The sequence below is a fragment of the Macaca thibetana genome, chromosome 11 (genome assembly GCF_024542745.1).
Source record: "Macaca thibetana thibetana isolate TM-01 chromosome 11, ASM2454274v1, whole genome shotgun sequence".
Classification (NCBI taxonomy): Eukaryota; Metazoa; Chordata; class Mammalia; order Primates; family Cercopithecidae; genus Macaca; species Macaca thibetana.
Genome location: NC_065588.1, coordinates 45,697,377 through 45,720,225, shown reverse-complemented (window position 1 = coordinate 45,720,225; position 22,849 = coordinate 45,697,377). Strand labels below are relative to the sequence as shown.

At 49.9% G+C, this 22,849-nt stretch overlaps 3 protein-coding genes and 1 long non-coding RNA gene across 8 annotated transcripts in view; 2 read left to right on the top strand and 2 right to left on the bottom strand.

The window, feature by feature from the left end:
* The window catches only part of LOC126930834 (tubulin alpha-1B chain), a 284,282-nt gene that overhangs the window by 41,933 nt on the left and 219,500 nt on the right, over nt 1-22,849 (top strand). The window lies entirely within an intron of this gene.
* Nucleotides 1-22,849, top strand: part of LOC126930835 (tubulin alpha-1A chain) — a 421,509-nt gene that overhangs the window by 236,975 nt on the left and 161,685 nt on the right. The window contains exon 1 of one of the 4 annotated variants that reach the window (XM_050748369.1): nt 22,668-22,677. The exons of the other annotated variants lie outside the window; for them this stretch is intronic. The gene's annotated coding sequence lies outside the window, so the exon portion shown is untranslated. Of the gene's footprint in view, nt 1-22,667; nt 22,678-22,849 lie in introns of those variants that run through there. 4 annotated transcript variants of the gene reach the window in all.
* LOC126930849 (uncharacterized) overlaps nt 1-22,849 on the bottom strand; it is a 252,338-nt gene that overhangs the window by 175,046 nt on the left and 54,443 nt on the right. The gene's annotated exons all lie outside the window — the stretch shown is intronic.
* On the bottom strand, nt 12,394-16,643 carry DNAJC22 (DnaJ heat shock protein family (Hsp40) member C22). Of its 2 annotated transcripts, none has more exons than XM_050748378.1 (3): nt 16,187-16,643; nt 14,581-15,527; nt 12,394-12,982 (listed from the first exon to the last, which is right to left on the bottom strand). In XM_050748378.1, exons 2-3 carry the CDS (start codon nt 15,418-15,420, stop codon nt 12,797-12,799), a joined length of 1,026 nt encoding a protein of 341 aa, XP_050604335.1. In that variant the 5' UTR covers nt 15,421-15,527; nt 16,187-16,643; the 3' UTR covers nt 12,394-12,796. The 2 variants fall into 2 exon arrangements, with proteins under 2 accessions (XP_050604335.1, XP_050604334.1); XM_050748377.1 differs by having other exon boundaries at nt 16,036-16,276.

Sequence of the window (22,849 nt, the reverse complement as noted above, 5' to 3'; positions counted from 1 at the left end):
TCTGAAATGATCGGTTGTCTTGGCTGTGCAAGAAAATCAACTGCTAAGATGAAGTGAGTTTGCAGGCACTGAATATCAAATTTAATGAATATCAAACGTACACTCTCTCCTGTGGGTTATGGGAGGGAAAGGGAGAAAAAAGCAAGAGAAACCACATTTAAAGTGAGTAAGGATATGGAAGGAGGGGTGGGGGAGTAAAACAAGCCTCAATGGCCCTCAGATATGTGACTGGGAAACACCTGAACCGAAGATGTTTGTATGTCCCACAAACCCTTCTCATTCCTTTTTTTTTTTTTTTTGAGACAGAGTCTCTCACTGTTGCCCAGGCTGGAGTACAGTGGCGCGATCTCAGCTCACAGCAACCTCTGCCTCTCGGGTTCAAGCGATTCTCTTGCCTCAGCCTCCTGAGTAGCTGGGACTACAGGTGTGCCACAATGCCCAGGTAATTTTTTTGAAGCTTTAGTAGAGATGGGGTTTCACATGTTGGCCAGGATGGTCTCGATCTCTTGACCTTGTGATCCACCTGCCTCAGCCTCCCAAAGTGCTGGGATTACAGGCGTGAGCCACTGGCACCAAGCCCCATCTTTTTTTTTTTTTTTTTTTTTAAGAGACCAGGGTTCTCCACTGACCAGGTTGGAGTGCAGTGGTGGGATCATTACTCACTGCAGCCTCCAGCTCCAAGGCTCAACTGGTCCTCCCACTGCAGCCTTCCCAGTAACTTGGACTACAGGTGTAAGCCACCAGACCTACCTAATTTTTTTTTTTTTCGTGGAGATGGGGTCTCCCTATGTTGCCCAGGCTGGTCTCAAACTCAAGCAGTCCTCACCGCTGGGTTCAAGTGATCCTCCTGCCTCAACCTCCCAAAGTGCTAGGATTATAGGCATCAGCCACTATGCCTGGGCTTTTTTTTCCTACTCTTGAGACGGATTAATAAGTTTCTTATTTATTTATTAGAGGCAGGGCCTTGCTCTGTTGCCTAGGTTGGAGTACAGTGGCAGAATCATAACTCACTATAGTCTCAAACTCCCGGGCTCAAGTGATCCCCCTGCCTCTGCCCGTCATCATGCCCAGCTCCCATTCCTTTTCTGGTACTAATTCACCTGAAAGGTGCCTGAGCTATTGATGCTAGGAAAAATGCCCTTTTAGGTGTTGCTTGCAAAGCCAGATTCACATGCTGACTCAGTCACTGCCCAGCAGATGTTCCCCACAACCTTTCTCAACCCAGAATTGGGACTGAGGTCTGGCACAGAATGGGTTAAAAAATTCCCTTCTGGGCTGGGAGTGGTGGCTCATGCCTGTAATCCCAACACTTTGGGAGGCTAAGGCAGGCAGATCACCTGAGGTCGAGAGTTTGAGACCAGCCTGACCAACGTGGAGAAACCCCGTCTCTACTAAAAATACAAAATTAGCTGGGTGTGGTGGTGCATGCCTGTAATCCCAGCTACTCAGGAGGCTGAGGCAGGAGAATCGCTTGAACCCGGGAGGCAGAGGTTTCAGTGAGCCGAGATGGCGCCACTGCACTCCAGCCTAGGCAACAAGAGTGAAACTCCGTCTCAAAAAAAAAAAAAAAAAAAGATTCCTTCCAAGTTTCCCATACAGGGCACTGCTTTATTCTGTTGAAACTTGTCAGTAAGGGTTAAACCCAGAAAGTCCAAGATCCTTGCTTAGAGTCCTAATAGTTTGCAAATAACCAGATGGACTATGGAAAGGGTGAATGAGAGGTGGGGAAAAAGAAGAATGAGAAAGAGAAGAGAGAACAAATTATTGAAATGAAGTATCTTTTTTTTTTTTTTTTTTGAGATGGAGTCTCGCTCTGTTGCCCAGGCTGGAGTGCAGTGGCCGGATCTCAGCTCACTGCAAGCTCCGCCTACCGGGTTTACGACATTCTCCTGCCTCAGCCTCCGGAGTAGCTGGGACTACAAGTGCCCACCACCTCGCCCAGCTAGTTTTTTGTATTTTTTTAGTAGAGACGGGGTTTCACCGTGTTAGCCAGGCTGATCTCGATCTCCTGACCTCGTGATCCGCCCGTCTTGGCCTCCCAAAGTGCTGGGATTACAGGCTTGAGCCACCGCACCCGGCCAAAATGAAGTATCTTTTGCTAGAACCCTACATAAATTTTTTACTCTTACTGCTCAAAACTCATCTTAGCAAAAACAAAACAAAACAGTTGAACAACTTTCAATCCCTTGAGGTGACTAACAGAAAGACTGCAGGGAACATGAAGCAAAAGAAAAAAAAATTTAAATCACCTTCTCAGGGTATGAACTTCAAAAGCCAAAGCAGTGGCATGAGATGTGTGTTCAAAGTTCTAACATGAAATAGACAGCTCTAGATTCCCCTAGGAGATTAAATGACAGCTGAAGAGTATGCTTCAGTTGGAGCTTGCCTTGAATAACACCCCAAATCCAACTTCACAGTTGCTTGCTCCTTCTCAGCAAAAGGAGAGGACTGAACTCAGGTAATGAACCTGCTATGGAGGTGTCACTACCACATTTTTTTTAAGTGAAGGGAGCAGGCGAGGGACATATTTCACCCTGTGACAGCCTTGTAGCGCCATCTGCAGTTCCTAGCTAAGACTACAACAAACCACACTTCTCCAAGCTTGTTAGGACCACCCCATTGTTCAAGAGAAAAGAAAACTAAGACATAGAGTACTAAAGCCAGTGAGTCCTCAAAAGCCTCCTGGGTCCTAGAGTAGATGCAAACATAGCTCTAAGACACAGTGCCTAGGAAAAGATCTAAGGGCCTCAGTTGACTATAAGCTTAATGGGTCACAATTACATAGCAACCAAAAAAAGCTAATAAATTTTCAGGCTGCTGGATTTAAAGGATGATATATTGTTCAGACCTTGAGAACGTAATAGCCCCACAGTACCCCATTCTGTCTGAACACATCTCAGAATTGCATTTAGTTCTGGGCACCACAATTTAAGAGCAATATTGACAAGAGCTATAAAAAATGTTCATACCCTTTGACCCAGTAATCCCACCCATGGGAATTTATTCTAAGGAAATAATTCAAGAGAAGAGATGAATTAGAGGCATGAAGATATTGATGCCACATTCTTTCCAACAACATTATATAAAATGTTTCTCAAAAAGGGAATATTATACAGCTTTAAGATATAATGGTGTGTTATTTAAAAATAAAATAAATGTAATGATAATGTATGCTTCAACATATTTGAATCTTTTTTATTTTATTTTATTTATTTTATTTTTTTTTTTTTTTATTTTTTTTGAGACGGAGTCTCACTCTGTCGCCCAGGGTGGAGTGCAGTGGCGCGATCTCAGCTCACTGCAAGTTCTGCCTCCTGGGTTCATGCCATTCTCCTGTCTCAGCCTCCCGAGTAGCTGGGACTACAGGTGCCCGCTACCACGCCCGGCTAATTTTTTGTATTTTTAGTAGAGACAGGGTTTCACAGTGTAAGCCAGGATGATCTCAATCTCCTGACCTTGTGATCCGCCCGTCTCGGCCTCCCAAAGTGCTGGGATTATAGGCGTGAGCCACTGCACCCGGCCTATTTTATTTTATTTTATTTTGAGAGTCTCATTCTGTCACCCAGGCTGGAGTGCGGTGGTGCAATCTCAGCTCACTGCAACCTCCTCCGCTTCCCAGGTTTAAACAATACTCCTGCCTCAGCCCCCTGAGTAGCTGGGACTGCAGATGCATGCCACCATGCCCGGCTAATTTTTGTATTTTTAGTAGAGACAGGGTTTCACCATGTTGGCCAGGCTGGTCTCAAACTCCTGACCTCAGGTGATCCGCCCACCTCAGCCACCCAAAGTGTTGGGATTACAGGTGTGAGCCACTATGCCCAGCCCATATATGAATCTTGGAAACATTATGTTCAATGAAAGAAGCCAGACACACACAGAGGGCAATATATTGTGTGATGCCATTTAAATAAAATGTCCAGGATAGGCAAATCTAGAGACAGAAAGTAGATCAGGGATTGCAGAGGCTAGGAGCAGGAGAAAACAGAGAGTGATTGCTAATGAGTATGGAGTTTCTTTTTGGGGTGGTAAAACATTCTGGAATTAAATAGTGGTGATGATTATACAACCTTGTGAATCTATCAGAAACCACTGAATTGTACACTTTTAAAGTGTGAAGTTTATGCTATATGAATTATCTCAATTAAATATATATAATAACAGTCTTTGTGGTAATAGTTTAAAAGCTTATTGAATCATAAGCATTTTTATATTTTACTGTAAAGACATCATTATTGTCAGGGAGGGGGGAAAAGTACAAAATTATGTCCCGGATATGATTCAACCATGTAAAATGATGTACATTTATGAACAAGTACTAGAAGTGAACGTGAATCATTGAAAACAAACAATGTGATGCCAGTGAATTCTTGGAGGGTGGGATGGTCATTACATTGTTCCTTAAGCAATTAAATATTTTATTTTCTTCCCAAAACAATGTCCACAAGGGGGCAGACAGAAGATGACAAATCAAACCATTTAATACAAGCCTCAGCTGAAAAGCTAAGAACTACAGAATACAGGTTGAAAGCAAGCTTAAGGTCATCTAGGCTGGGGTCAGTGGCTCATGCCTATAATCCCAACACTTTGGGAGGCCAAGGTGAGAGGATCGCTTGAGACCAGGAGGTCAAGGCTGCAGTGAGCTATGACTGTGCCACTGCACACCAGCCTGTTCAACAAAGTAGATTCTGTCTCAAAAAAAAAAAAAAAAAGAAAAAGAAAATCATCTAAGTCATCTAAGTCCATCTGCCTCACCTGACGAGAAAGAAACAGAGGTCCTAGGGGAAAAGTGGCTCACCCAAAGTCACCAGTATGGTCAGTGCCAGAGGCAGAAGTAGAGCCCCATTTCTTCACCCCTTCATCCTTACTCACTCGGCTATAGTGCCTCCTCCTTAAACAAGATGGTGGTAAATGTGGCAAATGGAAGATTTAGAGGGATATGAGATGAAGGGCAGATTCTCATCAAGAAATGGTTTTTGGTTTTTTGTTTTTGTTCTTTGTAGTAAGAGATGGCAGGTCCAGAAAGACATTATAAGGAAGCAAATTTAGGAAACAATTTAGGGAACAATTAAGGATATATGCTTCTAACCCTCTAAAAGGTGAGACAGGTAGGAGATTTCCAATTCAAGCAAAACCCAAAATGGTCATCTCTGAGGCAAGCTGTTTCCAAGATTCTGTACTGTATAGTTGCTTGGGATACAGGCCTTCTCAATTCCCTTCCAACTCTTCAAAGTATCTATGAATTTCTGATTTGTGCAAATGGGAGAATACGAAATCGCTGGATTTCATTAAATCAACTAAGGTAGAAAATAAAGAAGACTTGCCAGGCGCGGTGGCTCAAGCCTGTAATCCCAGCACTTTGGGAGGCCGAGACGGGCGGATCACGAGGTCAGGAGACCGAGACCATCCTGGCAAACACGGTGAAACCCCGTCTCTACTAAAAAATACAAAAAATTAGCCGGGCGAGGTGGCGGGCGCCTGTAGTCCCAGCTACTCGGGAGGCTGAGGCAGGAGAATGGCGTGAACCCGGGAGGCGGAGCTTGCAGTGAGCTGAGATCTGGCCACTGCACTCCAGCCCGGGCAACAAAGCAAGACTCTGTCTCAAAAGAAAAAAAAAAAAGAAAGAAAATAAAGAAGACTCACTTGTTAATGTCTTAGATTTCCTATTATTTTACTAAATTTCCTTCTTCTTTTAAGACTGTATTTTGGGTTTTAATTTCATTTACTTGTTTTTATTTTATTTATTTATTTATTTATTTGAGACTGTGTCTCACTCTGTTGCCCAGGCTGGAGTGCAGGGGCACAGTCACGACTCACTCATGATTGACCTTCTGGGCTCAAGCAATCCTCTCACCTCAGCCTCTTGAAGAGTAGCAGCCACCACACCAGGCCTACTATCTTTTTTTTTTTTTTTTTTTTTTTTTAAATCACAGCGACCTTTTTTTTTCTTTTTCTTTTTTTCTTTTCTTTTTTTTTTTTTTTTTTTTTTTTTTTGAGACGGAGTCTCACTCTGTAGCCCAGGCTGCAGTGCAGTGGCGCAATCTTGGCTCACTGTAACCTCCACACCCTGGGTTCAAGCGATTCTCCCCACTCAGCCTCCAGAGTATCTGGGACTACAGGCGTGCGCCACCATGCCTGGCTCATTTTTGTATTTTTTGTACTTTTTATTTTTTGAAATGGAATCTCACTCTGCCACCCAGGCTGGTGTGCAGTGGTGCGGTCTCAGCTCACTGCAACCCTCACCTCCTGGGTTCAGGTGATTCTCTTGCCTCAGCCTCCTGAGTAGCTGGCATTACAGGCCTGTGCCACCACGCCCAGCTAATTTTTTGTATATTTAGTAGAGACAGGGTTTCACCATGTTGGCCAGGCTGGTCTCAAACTCCTGACCTCAGTTGATCCACCACCTCAGCCTCCCAGAGTGCTGAGATTACAGGTGTGAGCCACTGCACCTGGCCACAGCAACCCTTTTAAAGTAGATACTTGGCTGATACCTGTAATCCCAGCATTTTGGTAGGCCAAACAGGAGGGTAGGTTGAAACTAGGAGTTAGAGACCAGGCTGGGCAAGATGGCAAGACCCCATCTCTACAAAAAAAAAAAAAAAAAAAGCCAGGTATGGTGGTGCCTGTCTGTAGTCCCATCTACTTGGGAGGTTGAGGCAGGAGGATCACTTAGGCCCAGGAGTTCCAGGCTACAGTGAGCTGTGATCACCCCACTAACTCCAGCCTGGGCGACAGAGCGAGACCCTGTCTCAATAAATAAATAAATGAAAAAAAAAAGTTGTTTTGTTTTGTTTTGGTTTGTTTTGTTTTTGAGACGGAGTCTCGCTCTGTCGCCCAGGCTGGAGTGCAGTGGCCAGATCTCAGCTCACTGCAAGCTCCGCCTCCCAGGTTCACGCCATTCTCCTGCCTCAGCCTCCCGAGTAGCTGGGACTACAGGCGCCCGCCACCTCGCCCGGCTAGTTTTTTGTATTTTTTAGTAGAGACGGGGTTTCACCGTGCTAGCCAGGATGGTCTCGATCTCCTGACCTCGTGATCCGCCCGTCTCAGCCTCCCAAAGTGCTGGGATTACAGGATTGAGCCACCGCGCCCGGCCGTTTTTGTTTTTTGTTTTTTGTTTTTTGTTTTTTTGAGACAGAGTCTGGCCCTGCCACTCAGGCTGGAGTGCAGTGGTGTGATCTCAGCTACCTACCTCGTCTCTGCCTCCTGGGTTCAAGTGATTCTCCTGCCTCAGCCTCCCAAGTACTTGGGATTACAGTCGTGCACCACCACACCTGGCTGATTTTTGTATTTTTGGTAGAGATGGATTTTCACCATGTTGGCCAGGCTGGTCTCAAACTCCTGACCCCAGTTGATCTGCCCACCTCGGCCTCCCAAAATGCTGGGATTACAGGCATGAGCCACCATGCCTAGCCAAAAAAATGTTTTAAATAAAGTAGATACTATTATCTCAATTTTAAAGGAAACTAAGATTCTAAGAGGCTGAAGAAATAAAAAATACAACTAGAAAATAATGCAACCTGATTCAAATCCTACTGTTGATTCTTCTGACTCTAAAACTCATGCTCAAGGATGAAAGACAAGTCATAGGCAAGGGAAAAATATCTACAATGCATATTACAAAGGGTTAAGGTTTCTAACATGCAAGGATTCCACCAAACTAGATTTGAGAGAGACAAATAGGAACACAATTTTAAAATAAATAGAGAATATGATGAAGCAATTCACTGAAGAGAAAATTCAAATGCCCAATAAAGATTTGAAGAGGGCCAGGTGCGGTGGCTCATGCCTGTAATCCCAGCACTTTGGGAGGTCAAGGCGGGTGGATCATGAGGTCAGCAGATCGAGACCATCCTGGCTAATACGGTGAAATCCCATCTCTACTAAAAATACCAAAAATTAGCCGGGAGTGGTGGTGGGCACCTGTAGTCTCAGCTACTCGGGAGGCTGAGGCAGGAGAATGGTGTGAACCCGGGAAGTGGAGCTTGCAGTGAGCCGAGACTGCGCCACTGCACTCCAGCCTGGGTGACAGAGCGACATTCTGTCTCAAAAAAATAATAATGATTTGAAGAGATGCTGAACTTCATTAGGAGTCAGGGAAATGCAAATTAAAGTAATTAGATACTATTTCTCACAATCATCTTGACAAAAGTTTAAAAGAGTGGTAACATTCCAAGCCAGTTACAAAGAAAATGCCAGTTTCTTGCACTTGGTGAAAGTCTAAATTGTTAAAACATTTTTCAGAAGAAATCTGACACAATATCAACCAAATACATTTGTTTGAGGCAGGGTCTTGCTGTGTTGCCCAGGATGGAGTACAGTGATACCATCACAGCTCACTGTAGCCTCAACCTCCCACGATCAAGAAATCTTCCTACCTCAACCTCCCAACTAGCTGGGACTACTGGCACATGCCACCACTCCTAGCTAATTTTGTGTTTGTTTGTTTTGCTTTTTTAGCAGAGATGAGGTCTCGCTAGGTTGCCCAAGCTGGTGTTGAACTCCTGACCTCAAGCTATCCTCCCACCTCAGCCTCACAAAGTGCTGGGATGCCAGGCCTGAGCCACCATGCCTGGCCCAATACGTTATCAATCAAAATTGTAAAAAACATGGCTTTTTTTGAGATGGAGTCTCACTCTGTCACCCAGGCTGGAGTGCAGTGGCGTGATCTCGGCTCACTGCAAGCTCCATCTTCCGGGTTCATGCCATTCTCCTGCCTCAGCCTTCCAATTAGCTGGGACTATAGGTGCCCATCACCACGCCAGGCTAATTTTTTTTGTATTTTTAGTAGAGACAAGGTTTCACCATGTTAGCCAGGATGGTCTCGATCTCCTGACCTTGTGATCCGCCCACCTCGGCCTCCCAAAGTGCTGGGATTACAGGTGTGAGCCATCACGCCCAGCCAAAAATCATGTCTTCTGTTCGACCCTACTTATCACTTATTGGGATATAGCTTCAACAAAAAACAAAAAGCATCAGTACCTATATTCAAAGATATTTATTGTAGCCTTGCTCATGCTGGAAAAATAAGAACTGCTTATCAGCAGTTCCCATTTGAGTAAATTAAAATATATCCATATTTTGTAAAAAAAAAAAAAAAAAAAAAAAACCATAATAAAATTTGAGAACAGTGGCTGGGCATGGTGGCTCATGCCTGTAATCCCAGCACTTTGAGAGGCCAAGGAGGGCGGATCATGAGGTCAAAAGATTGAGACCATCCTGGCCAACATGGTGAAACTCTGTATCTAGTAAAAGTACAAAAAGTATCTGGGCGTGGTGGCCCACGCCTGTAGTCCCAGCTACTAGGGAGGCTGAAGCGAGAAAATTGCTTGAACCCAGGAGGTGGAGGTTGCAGTGAGCTGAGATTGTACCACTGCACTCCAGCCTAGCAACAGAGCGAGATTCCGTCTCAAAAAATAATAATAATAAAAATTTGAGAACAGTAAAATAATTTTCCATATCAAGTAAAGACCCTAATCACTCCTTGGTCTCTTTTTCCTTATAGATTATTTTGAATATATTTATATTTTATAGAAGTAGTGCTACATGTCATGTTTTTTGTTTGTTTTTTGTAGAGACAGAGTCTTGCTCTATTGCCCAGTCTGGAGTGCAGTGGCGCCATCTTGGCTCACTGCAATCTCCACCTCTCGGGTTCAAGCAATTCTCCTGCCTCAGCCTCTGAAGTAGCTGGGACTAGAGGCGCACGCTGCCATGCCCGGCGAATTTCTTTTGTATTTTGGTAGAGACGAGAGTTCGAGACCAGCCTGGTCAACATGGTGAAACCACATCTCTACTAAAAATACAAAAATTAGCCGGGCATGGTGGCGGGCGCCTGTAATCCCCACTACTCAAGAGGCTAAGGCAGGAGAATTGCTTGAAACCAGGAGGCAGAGGTTGCAGTGAGCCAAGACCCAGCCTGGGTGATAGAGCAAGACTCCATCTCAAAAAAAAAAAAAAAAAAAGAGAGTGAGACAGAGAGAATAGTCGCCAACGTAATTCCACTATTGTTTATTTATTTATTTTTGTGTTTTTTTTTTTTTTTTTTTTTTTTTGAGACGGAGTCTCGCTATGTCGCCCAGGGTGGAGTGCAGTGGCCGGATCTCAGCTCACTGCAAGCTCCGCCTCCCGGGTTTTTACGCCATTCTCCTGCCTCAGCCTCCCGAGTAGCCGGGACTACAGGCACCCACCACCTCGCCCGGCTAGTTTTTTGTATTTTTTAGTAGAGACGGGGTTTCACCGTGTTAGCCAGGATGGTCTCGAACTCCTGACCTCGTGATCCGCCCGTCTCGGCCTCCCAAAGTGCTGGGATTACAGGCTTGAGCCACCGCGCCCGGCCTATTTTTGTGTTTTTGAGACAGGCTGTCACTGTGTCACTCAGGCTGGAGTGCAATGGCACAATCTCGGCTCATTGCACCCTCCACCTTTTGGGTTCAAGTGATCCTCCCAATCTTAGCCTCCTTAGCTAGGACTACAGGCACACCCCACCACACCCGGCTAATTTTTGTACTTTTTGTAGAGATGGAGTTTTGCCATGTTGCCCAGGCTGGTCTTGAACTCCTGGGCTCAAGCAATCTTCCTGCCTTGGCTTGCCAAAGTGCTAGGATTATAGGCAAGCGGCACTATGCCTGATCATAATTCCACTTTATAAATTACAGGCCGGGCGCGGTGGCTCAAGCCTGTAATCCCAGCACTTTGGGAGGCTGAGACGGGCGGATCACGAGGTCAGGAGATCGAGACCATCCTGGCTAACACGGTGAAACCCCGTCTCTACTAAAAAATACAAAAAACTAGCTGGGCGAGGTGGCGGGCGCCTGTAGTTCCAGCTACTCGGGAGGCTGAGGCAGGAGAATGGCATAAACCTGGGAGGCGGAGTTTGCAGTGAGCCGAGATCGTGCCACTGCACTCCAGCCTGGGCGACAGAGTGAGACTCCGCCTCAAAAAAAAAAAAAAAAAAAAAAAAAATTATATATATTACTCAGATTTAACATCCAGAAAGAAGAAAAAAATGTAAAGAATGCACACACACAAAGACAGCAAGAAAGCTGCAGTAAAGGCACATAATTTAAAATCATGTTCCTGGTTTCCAATCTTCCTCTGCAAAGTGAGACATCCTGGGCCCTTTCTTTCACACCTGGCTAGTTACCTAGAATTGAATAAGGCCCCCTTGAGATGCTCCAGCTGCTGGTTCTCTAGGGTTCCCCAAAGTCCCCAAAGGGACATATGACATATAAAATCATGAATCTGAGTCCCCATAAAACAATGTTATCTGTCCCTCCTCCAGTGTCCCAATACACTATTTATAGCTCTTATGACATTTAGTTCAAAACACTGAACAAGGGCTTTGATATCTGTGTACCTGTGTCATTATCTCCCATCAGATTGTATGCTTCTAGGAGTAGGGTATGTAACCCAGAATCAGACCTCAAATAATGGGAAGACCTGAGAAGTCAGCCAGTCCAACCACCTACGTAAAGTCTGAGGGCTCTCCAAAAATCCTCCTCTAAGCAGAGGAGGAAGAACTACCCCCATTCCACAGTAGTTTGTTCCTTCTTGGAGAAAGTGTAGCTGCTAGAAAGTTCTCCCATAAATGGAATGAAAATATTTTTCTCAAATTTTGAAATGTAACCCTAGTCTCACCCCATCTATAGAAAAGATCAAATCCCTCTTATCACAGGACAGCTTGTGAATACTAGAACCTTCACATTTTTTCTTCAATCTGCTGACATAGTGCTTTACACATTTATTTATTTATTTATTCATTTATTTATTTTATTTTTGAGACAGAATCTCGCTCTGCTGCCCAGGCTGGAGTATAGTGCAGTGGTTCAATCTCAGTTCACTGCAACCTCCACCTCCCAGGCTCAAGTGATTTTCCTGACTCAGCCTCCCAACTAGCTGGGGCTACAGGTGTGCACCACCATGCCTGGCTAAGTTTTGTATTTTTAGTAGAGATGGAATTTCACGTCGGTTGACCAGGCTGGTCTTGAACTCCTGACCTGACATGATCCTCCCACCTCAGCTTCCCAAAGTGTTGGGATTAAAGGCATGAGTCACCATGCCCTGCTGTTTTACACATTTAAAAAATAGTTAAATAACCTTCCTCCATCACACATCAATATATCATGGGTGGGATAAGGTGGTGTATTCTCTAAAAGATATATTTTTTCTAATTAATTTTTTATTGATATATAATAGTTGTCCATACTCTAAAAGATATTTGACTGTTTTATAATATGCCTTTCACTCTCTGGTTTTAAGAAAAATTGTCAAGAATGCAATAGCCAAGAATTCAGAAATTCAGAATATAAACACATTCTTCTACCACAACCTTTTCTCACCCCATTAAGGTTTTCTCATGTTCCCTGCAAGCAGTTTCTTTTTCTTTTTCTTTTTCTTTTGTTTTTGAGACAGAGTTTCACTCTTGTTGCCCAGGCTGGAGTGCAGTGGTGTGATCTTGGCTCACCGCAACCTCTGCCTCTCAGGTTCAGGCGATTCTCCTGCCTCAGCCTCCCAAGTAGCTGGGACTAGAGGTGCCTGCCACCACGCCTGGCTAATTTTTTGTATTTTTAGTAGAGACGAGGTTTCATTATGTTGGCCAGGCTGCTGGTCTCAAACTCCTGACCTCAGGATCTGCCTGCCTCAGCCTCCCAAAGTGCTGGGATTACAGGCGTGAGCCACCACTCCCGGCCCCTGCAAGCAGTTTCTTTAACCTTGTTGGGATGCCATTCCTGGGCAAAGCTAGATTTGGGACAAGTTGCCCAGCTCTGATAGGAAGAGTCAATCCTCAGGGGGAAGTTTCTTTTCACCTCCGGGATCCCCTGGGCTTCCTGGGTTGACTCAGGACTTCATATGCAGCCTGGATCTCCAGGAAGTGCCTCTGTGCCTCCTCTGTCTGGTCCAGGTTGTGGTCTGGGTGCCAGACCTTCACTAGTTCCCGGTAACTCCGATGTATTTCTTCATTTGTTGCCCCTTCTGAGAGGCCCAAAACCTTATGGAAACAGAAGATGACAAATCAGAATCTCCCAAGTTGTTAGGGTACCTGGGCCTCTCCTTGCACCTTTGCTAAATCAGGCTATCATATCTCTAGAATTGGCTTTTACTTGCCCGTGGGAAAGGTCCAGCAGCTCAGGTTAGAATTCCAGCCTTAGAGAGTAATAATAAAAGAAAAAAATTCTTTTAGAAAAAAGAATGCCAGCCTTTTGAAACATAGACAAGCTCTAGATCTCATGGCAAGGGCCATTAATCACAACTGTCCATTGTCCAACCTGGAACTTCATATCCCTGGCAAGATCTCTTCCCCACAAAAGACATAAATGTATATATGTCCACCAAAGGCATGTACAAGAAAGCTCATAGCAACTTTATTTATAATAGCCCCAAACCAGAAACAACCCAAACGTTCATTAACAATAGAGTGAGTAAATAAACTGTGGTATAATCATACAATGGGATACTACACAACAGTGAAAACAAACAATTTACAATTGCAAGTAACAAGAAGAATAATGGCCAGGTGTGGTGGCTCATGTCTGTAATCCTAGCACTTTGGGAGGCCGAGGCGGGCAGAGCACCTGAGGTCGGGAGTTCGAGAGCAGCCTGACCAACATGGAGAAACCCTGTCTCTACTAAAAATATGTAATTAGCTGGGCGTCATGGCCCATGCCTGTAATCCCAGCTACTCAGCAGGCTGAGGCAGGAGAATCGCCAGGAGGCGGAGGTTGCAGTGAGCCAAGATGGCGCCATTGCACTCCAGCCTAGGCAACAAGAGCGAAACTCCGTCTCAAAAAAAAAGAAAAAAGAAATCAAGAGGAATAAATCTCATAAACATGATGTTGAATGAAAGAAGAAAGATGCCAAATACAAAAGAACACATAATGGATGGTTCCACTTTTTTGGAGCTCAAGAATGAGCAAAACTGGACCGGGCATGTTGGCTCACGCCTGTAATCCCAACACTTTGGGAGGCCGAGGCGGGCAGATCACAAGGTCAGGAGATCAAGACCATCCTGGTTAACACAGTGAAACCCTGTCTCTACTAAAAATAAGAAAAATTAGCCAGGCGTGGTGGCACGTGCCTATAGTCCCAGCTACTTGGGAGGCTGAGGCAGGAGAATGGCATGAACCTGGGAGGCAGAGCTTGCAGTGAGCCAAGATAGAGCCACTGCACTCCAGCCTGCGCGACAGAGCAAGAGTCTATCTTAAAAAAATAAAAAAGAAGAAGAATGAGGAAAACTAACGTATGGTGACTAAAGTCAGAATAGAGATAACCTCTGAAGGTGGGAGTATAGGCCGAGAAGGAGAATAAAAGAACCTTCTTAGTGCTGGAAATGTTCCATCCCTTGATCTGAGTGGGGTATACATAAAATTAGTGCACCGTATATATGTTGTACCTCAATAAAAAGTAAATAATATACACATATATTTTTCCTACTCTACTATTACAGCCTCCGTAACCTTTGCCCATTGCAAACAGATATCCAAAGAAGCCAGAACATCCTTCTGGCACCTGGCCAACAGACGTAAGTACAGTGCTTCCACATGAGGGCCACCAGAGCCACCAGACAGGACTGAGGGAAGAAAGCCTTACCTGGTAAGCCAGCTGACACTTCTCATCCTGAAAACTGTGAACAAATTCATAGAGCTTCTCCCACTCCTGGAAGTAGCTGCTGTTGAAGCCAGTATCTCCCATCAGTAGCCTCCAGATCCGGTAAGGCAGAAGGAGGACAAACTCCATGAGGCGGCCAAGAAGGGGGAAGAAGCTGAACCAATTCAAGAAGGAGCCAAGGGTTTCTGCCACATAGCTGAGGGTGGCAGCTGTGTTGCAGAGGGCACTGTATGCCAGTGGGCCTGTGAAAGCAAGGTAAGCCAAGCCCAGCCGGTAGAGCCGCACACTGAACGGCTCTGACACCACCAAAGCTTTGTAGCGGCGATGCTTCTGAGCTGTAATACTGGCGGCCACACTAATGGGCAGTATGGCTATGGGGCGGCCATAGAATATAGGTGAAGTGAGAAATGCCGCCACCAGAGTGTTCTTAAAGTCTGAGGTCTGATTGCCAACAGCAGCCACCAGCAAGACCCCTAAGCCAACTGCCAGTGGGAGGGCCACAATATAGAAGTTGACCATGGATGAAAGGCTAATCAGTGCCACAAGGCCAAAATAGATGCCAACGATCACCTGGGCAGCAAAGCGAATGGGACTCAGAGGGGGTGTCACCCCTCTGGGGCTCTGCCTCTGCCCCTGGGCTCTGTTGGCCTGAGCTACAAAGCTTGGGAGCTTCCAGAACTCCCAGAGCCAGCCCAGCCCACCTCCCCCCAGGGTCAGCATCCAGAGCAGGGCGTGGCTGTCCCTTCCCAGGTACAGGTGGTGAAGCCCAGCAGGGCCCCCCACAGCCCAGAGGGCATAGGTCACCAGGAGCCCCTTGGCCATCCTCTAGGGCAAAGGTCTCAGAACAAGTCCGCTTACTCGCAGCACAGAAGTCTTGGAGTTCTCTGTGAGAATCATGGCCGTCATGGCCCCAGAGTTATCCTTAGACCCTAAGAGATGGGAAAAAGCAGAGTCATAAGATGATGTCCAAGCTCCAACACAGCAACCATTTCTCTTTCCCATAAAAGTCGAGTCCAGATCTGCCTGAGTCCCCAGTGCTATTTATCTCATATCCCTTGTCCTAGCACCTCAGTCCCATTCTTTACAACCACAGTGACTCCAGATTTAGAGGAGAAAGCTGTTTAAATTTCAGACCTCCCATCAGACCAATGACCCCAAATGACTCATGGGGGGATGTGTGGAGGGGCAGAGCTGCATTGGATGCCTTTCCAAAGTTCCCACACATTTTGAAAGCCTCTGCCTTACCCACGACTTAACTCCAACTGTGGCTGCCCTTCCACACTGGCCCAGGCTTTAGCCCCTCTCCTGCCTTCCTAACTCTCCAGGCCATGAGATTTTCCCACAGGTCAAACTTGAAAGGGGTCCTGAATTCCCTCTATTAAAATATCCTGGAAAACTACGTTTGACCTAGACCTTTGCACCCCACAACTCAACCACCTCTTTCGGAGGCCGGCTTGAAAAGTCACTCCACAGCAGCTGGACGAATCTTCACAATATCAAACCAGACGTCAAGCGTGCCTGCCAGTGTCCCCTCTATCTGGAGCGACAACCAGTCAGCACCCGCTAGTCCCAAATTAAGTGGCCGTACCTGGGCGCCCCGCTCCCAGACCGAGTCAGACCAGTCATTTCCTTTGACCACAGAGTGAAAATGACATGTCTCGCCCCGCTCCCACTTCCATCCAAATGGACTTTGTCTTTTATGTCTGTTGTGTCACGGAAGTCCGGCCTCCCCAGGCCAAGCTCCTCCTCAGGGCCCTCCCCGGGCCCTCGGAATCACATTCCCGCCTGGGACTCCTCCCGCCAGCCCTCGAGGGGAGAATGCAAGGCTCTGCAGACGCCTGCAGCTCCAGTAGACTCAGCCCCCAGCCCAGGCCCAGCGCCTCGCGCACCACGGCACCACCGCCGCCAGGTGGCGCTGCCGCCGAAGGAAGGGCGGGTCCGGGCGGTCCCCAGACTCACCTTGTGTGGGTGCCGAGTCACAGCAGCACAGGACTGCCCCTATGGAGGGGCTGCCTGGAGGAGCAAGGACGCTCCTATCTCTAGTGCTAAAAAAGGACAAACTCCTGTAAATGCAAGAATATGTCCTTGATTACCTCTTCCCACCCCCACAAATAGAAAGGTGACTCCTCCCTCACCTCAAGCTGCACGCTCCTCTTTTCACGCTCCGTTGACCTTCAAGACTGGATGGTTCCACCTCCAATTCCCCTAAGGCAGAGACATCCACGGACAGGCTGCAGGGAGGGACCGCCAACCCAAGCTGTCCTCAACCCCCCACAGGGCTTGCCTCACGGGCCCACCTCCGAGCCTTCCAGTTAGGGGCTCTGCTTCTGCACCTGAGCCTGAGATCTGAGGAGCCTCCCAATCCAGGGCTGCTCTGTCCCGCGGGCTATGGACCAGAGGGAGAAACGGAAGCAGAGGGTTGGAGGGCGAGGCCGCAGCCCGGGGCTCGGGGTAGTCTGCCTTCCTGTGCCTCTGCGCTGCCACGGAGCTGCAATGCAAGACGCCTTCATTTCAACGTCCCGGGCTCCTACCCCGGGTTCTACTCCGTGACCTTGGCTAAGTCATGCAGCTTCTTGGGCCTCAATTTCCTTCTCTGGAAATCTCGTGGATCTCCAAGGTCCCCCAGCCTGGACTTGCGGGGGCTTCGGGGGGACGGTCGGCCTCGCGGGTGTCACCTCCCTGCAGTAGGCAGCGCGTTTCCCTCCAAACGCCCTCACAGCCCTCATCTCGGCCTGGAGAGGAAATGCTGCTCTCTATATGACCTTTTAGGTCTCACTGAGGGACCTAGGCTGGGAGGGGCCCCAAAGCGACGCCTCAGACAGCTGGGGGCGGGGGCGGACAGGGGCGCTGAATAATGAATGAGACTTAATTGGGCCCGCACTGCGCGACGGCGCGCTAAGCTTTGCAAACAGCGCGGGCGGCGGCGGCCGCCTCTGGACAAACAATCTCCCGGCTCAGGTGGTGGGGCAGCGGCGGCAGCCACACAAGGGAGAGGGAAGAGGCTGGCCGCCGGGGCACCCCGGGCCGCAGCGCGCCACCAGCTTTACGGCGGGGGGAACCCAGGAATGCGGTGCTGCGCTGGCGGCCCAGAGAGTGGGGGTCGGGAAGGGGCTCAGGGTTCGATCTTAGGAAGCGAGAAGTGGGGAGGGAGAGAAGCCGACTGTGCGGGGAGAGCCAGGGGCCCAAGGGCAATGTAAGCGCGAGGAAAAGCCGAAGAAACGAGTGGAAGGCGGAGGAGAGGGGAGAAGTGAGCGAGGAAAAAGCGCACCGGGGGAGGGGCGACGGGGTGGGAGGAGCGGGAGAAGAGCTGTTACCGGGAGGAAAGGGAAGAGAGATGGAGGAACAAGCAAAGGAAGGCGCGAGGAGCCGGGAGAAGAGGAATTGGAGAAGAGACAAGGAGAGGAATGGGAGGTGACCGGAATAAGAACGAGGGGGCGGCAGGGCGGGGGGAGGCGCCCCTGCCTCCGCCTCGCCCCGCAGCGCTCCCGCCCTAGTGCTCTCTCCAGCAGCCCGCACTCACTTTGTCACAATTACCGGGCCGTCACTCCGCCCGGATTGTTTTCCCCAAATTGTTGTTCTATAAACTGGTGCAGAGTGGGAGGTGGGGGGATCTGACAAGCTGCAGCGAGTGGAAAGTGTCTGAGCTGTGGTGGGGGGCGCGGTGGTGCATTTACCCGCAAACGGGCCCCACGTGGGCGGAGGATCCAGAAACCCATGCAGGAATTCTGGTTGCTGCCCCAGCCTCGTCGCTGACCCCGCTTTTAACCTTTTTGGCTATTCTCAGCATCTGCTGCCTTGGTTTCCCCAGCAGAGTGCGACAAGGATCGGAGGTTGGGGTGGTGGAGGCGCTTGTGGGTGGGGTCCAAACTTTCCTGCCTGCCCCATTATGTCTTGTTCTTTACTACCCAGGTGTCCCCCGAGAGGGCTGGGGTGGTCTATCCCAGCCCAGCTGTTCCCAGAGCGGTCTCGAGTGCCTTCTTCCACCGTGAGTGAGGCTTCTGCCCTCACCCGGTCTGGGCCATCTCCTACCCCGCCTGTGCCCTCCGACCCCCTGCCCTGCGCCGCTCGGTGTCCCAGACTCTCAATTCGGTGAACATATGTTGCGCGCCCACTGAGTGCCCCCGCTAAGCCAGCCTCACCCCGCCGCCTCTCCCCCGCCACCCGCCCCTTCCCGGCCGGCCCGGCCTGTCGGCTCCGTGACAGCAGACGGCGAAGCCCCGGCCCCGCGGGAGCGGCCGGAGAGGAGCCGCCGCGTGGCTGGCTCCGACACTGGCCTCCCCGGCGGCTCCAGGGGCAGCGAAGGGTGGCGGCCGCTGAAGCGAGACTGGAGCTGGCCGGGGGAGTTGACAGGGCTGAGCGCGGGAGGGGGAGGCCCTGGGAGGGCTTCTGTCTGGTTATCTAAGGCCTGTCGTTCTCATTCCATCGCCCTCGGGTCCCGCCCGGGTCCCGACCCCTCCTGGCTTCACTAGTCTGGGACGTGGTAGGCTCCCCACACCCCCTCCTCCAGCCCGGGTGATTTACACGCGGGCTCCGCGCAGCGGCCGCTTCCCAATCAGGAATATCGACCCCGGGCGGGGCCCCCGGGCCGCATCGATCCCTTTAAGGCTCGGGATTTAAAAATGTCAAATTTGCCTTTTCCAGGCGGGCGGAGGGGGCGGGGGCTAGGAGGAGGGAGGTTGCAAGGAGGGAGGGACAGCAGGGCATCGACCAGGCGTCTGTGCCCAGAATGTGAAGTGACCTGCGCGTGCCCGAGTCCTGACACGGTGTGACCATCCTTGGGTTAGCAATCACCTCTGGATGGGGGCAGGAAGAAAGCCCTCCTCCTCCTACTCCAATCTCCTTGGGGTATTCTGCTGGGCTGGTGTATTCTTAAAGAGAAGAGCCCCAAGAGGAACAAAGAGAGAGCCCCCGAAAATGTATGAAGACAAATTTGGAAGATTCCTAAATGTGGAAATATGCAGACACAAAGGAGGGTACAAAGGCTGGGCGCCGTGGCTCACGCCTGTAATCCCAGTACTTTGGAAGGCTGAGGTGGGTGAATCACTTGAGGTCAGGAGTTTGAGACCAGCCTGGTCAACATGGAGAAACCCTGGCTCTACTAAAAATACAAAATAAATAAATAAATAAATAAATAAAGCAAGCAAGCCAGGCAGAGCCTGTAGTCCCAGGTATTCAGGAGGCTGAGGCAGGAGTATCTCTTGAATCCAGGAGAGGAGATTGCAGTGAGCCAAGATGGAGCCACTACACTCTAGCCTGGGAGACAGAGCGAGACCCCGAAAAGAAGAAGAAGGAGAAGGAGAAGAAGAAGAAGGAGGAGGAGGAGGAGGAGGAGGAGGAGGAAAAAGAGTACAGAGATAAAGATACAGAAGCTCCAAGAGATACCCTAGCCCCAAGGAACAACAAGGCAAAGGGAAGGGTCTCCCTGAAAAAAACAGGGGGCCAGAGATCCAGAGTCAGCCCAGTTTTCTGCTCTGTAGACCCAGGAGGTTCAGGGCTGGGGAGGAGGCCAGGTTCAACTTCTTGGTGTTTTTGAGAATGAAGATTGAGAGTGGAGACCAAGCAAAACTGAAGAGAGTTATTAGGGAGAGGAATTAGAGTGCAGTTAGCATTATCCTCCCAAGGCATAAACTAGTAACTAACTTGGACTTGAGACCCAAAAGATTAGGATCTCAGAGGCTGCTAATACAGGCTCCAAAGAGGTAGGCTGCCTTGGAGGTCTGAAGGTCAGCCCCTCTCTTCCTGAGCATCACACAGGCATCTGCTCAACATCTACCAACTCCTCTCTGGCCACCACACCAGCCTAGGGAGGCTACATGGGTTGGAGATCACATCTTACATTGGAGACCTCGTGTATGTGTATGTGTCGGAGTATGGGCTAGACAACTCTGGTAGTAATCACTTTGTTCCCCAGGGCACAGCAACTAGGTGTCCAAACATTGGCAAAAAACAAACAAACAAACAAACAAAAAATCAATCCACTACTTTCAAGACCCTCAGGTTAGGGATGTTAGTGGTGAAGGTGCTGGAAGGGAGCAGCTGTCCTGACCAGCACTCTCACAGTTAACATCTAGCACCACCCCCACCCCCCACCTCAGCAGCACACCTTAGTTGTCACCGTCACCGTGCGCAGTGCCATTTCCTCCATTACTGGAGACAGAGCTGACAGCCAGCTGGGGGGTAGTGGGGAGATGGACACACAGGGGGTGGACACACAGGGAGGGGTGGTTCATCCTCAGATGGGAATCTCACACCTCTACTGGCAAAATCATACTGACACACACCTGGCACTGACACACACAGTCACTGACCCCCACGTGCGATCCACACTCATCAATCCCTGTCATACACACCATCTCTGAGTGCACAAGTCACGCACAGTTTCTCAGAGGTCAGACCGAAGCGCCTAGTCTTGATACCTGCCTAATACCTTTCCTTGACATCTCAGACCTTAAATCACCTAACCCCAGAAGAGGGCTTAGGTCCCCACCCTTGCTTCCCAGCCAGGGCCAGCTCCAATAACTGGGAGGCCGAGCTCAAGGAAATCAAGTCCCAGGGTCAAGGCGAAGGACCAGGAGCAGATGGAGCAGTGGGACTGTTAAACACTTCCCTTAGCCCCCTCCTGCTACTGGCCTGTTTCCCGGCACGTCCACTCGCAGCCCGCCCGACCCGCCACCCGCCTGTCAGTCGAGTAATGAATGCGCGCTCGGGGCCCCGGGCCCCCCTGGAGTCGTTCATCACTGCCAGCACCGCCCACCTCTCTGCCTCCCGCCAGGAGGGCTAAGCGGCCAGGGCTGTGAGAGCCCCTCACCCCCAATCTCGACCACTAATTGTCAGATTGAGATGTTGATTTGTCAGCTGGGAGCTAGCGCCAAAGAATCTGCAGTAAAACCTGGACTCCTTGAACTCCCTCTAGGCTCCCCCGGGTTCTCCAGGACTTGGAGCCTCTTTTGAGCGGATGAGGATTGGTTGGATTTCTCTGAACAGAGCGGGCACAGAAGCGCAGTGTCCTTCAAAGCCGGTAGGAGGCGCGCCAGGCTAGAAACCCTTGGTTTCCCTAGGAGGGGTCGCCCTGGGCCTGGTTTCATCTGTTCCTGCCTGACCTCTAAGGCTTGGTCCCCAGCTTCCCAGCAGGGGGCGCCCTGAACCTCGGGCCTCTGGTCTCCGCAGCTTTTGTTCCCTCTTCCCCACTGGGAGGCCCCAAGCTGCTAGCCCCAGTTTCCCTTCGGGGAGCGCCCGGGGCCATAATACCCCTCCCTTCGGCAAACGCCTCAGGCGCAGTCCTCCACTGCTCCTCAGGAGGCGCCCTGCCGCAGGTCCGCCCTCGCCCTGCCCTGGGCGCCTAGGCTGCAGCCGCAGCCCGCCCTCTCCCGTGCCTGGCCCAGGAGCTCCCCGGGCGGCCGGCTGAGTGACGGGCGGCCGGTGATTATGCTGAAGGGGGAGCGGGGTGCGCCGCGGGCGGCAGCGCTGACCCTTCACATTTCCGATCCGCCGGGACCCTCATCCATCCGAAGCTGCTCTTTGTCTGGCCGCCTAATTGCCGGCGGACAGGATGGATGGCGGGACCGACAGCCGCGGAATCCCTAATAAAGGCCGCGGCCGCTGGGGAGGGAGTGCAGGAGGGAGGGGGAGCAAGAGGGAAAGGATGGAAGAAGATGGGAGGAAGCACCGGGCAGCGGTCTCCGGCTCCGAGGCGCTGCGCGCGGCGCTCACTAAAGTCCAGCTCGCCTGGGGTGCTAGTTTGGGGTCCAGGTCCGGGTGCGGTGGGTTGGGGCTCGTTAAGTATCCTGCTCGTCAGAGAAAAGCTGGGGACCCCAAGCAGAAAGAGCATCCTAGGGCCTTCCTCGCTTAGCCAAGCCCTCGAGACTTGGAGCTTAGCACTACCTCCTGGTCTCTGGGCTCTCGTCAGCCTGCGCCCCATCAGCTTCCCGCACCCCACCCGCCTCCTTTCATCTCTGGGTCTCCCAGAGCCGGAGTCAATATCCCAGGGGAGAAATGAGGGGTCTGACAGCTCTCTGTGAAGCGGATCCCCACATTTCATTAACTGAAGGCTGGAGCTGTCGAGCGGTGGAGGCAGCGGGGAGCACAAAGGAAGGTGGAGGAGGCGAAGGCTAGGAGCAGCACCTGGCCAGGGGTGGAGAGCTGCCAAAGTCAGCCAGCAACAGCTCTGGCCTGACAGACACCTTAGAAGCAGTCTTTACTCACTCTCTCGGAAGCCAGGAGCTTGTCTTCAGCCCCGTGGACCCTGGTGCCA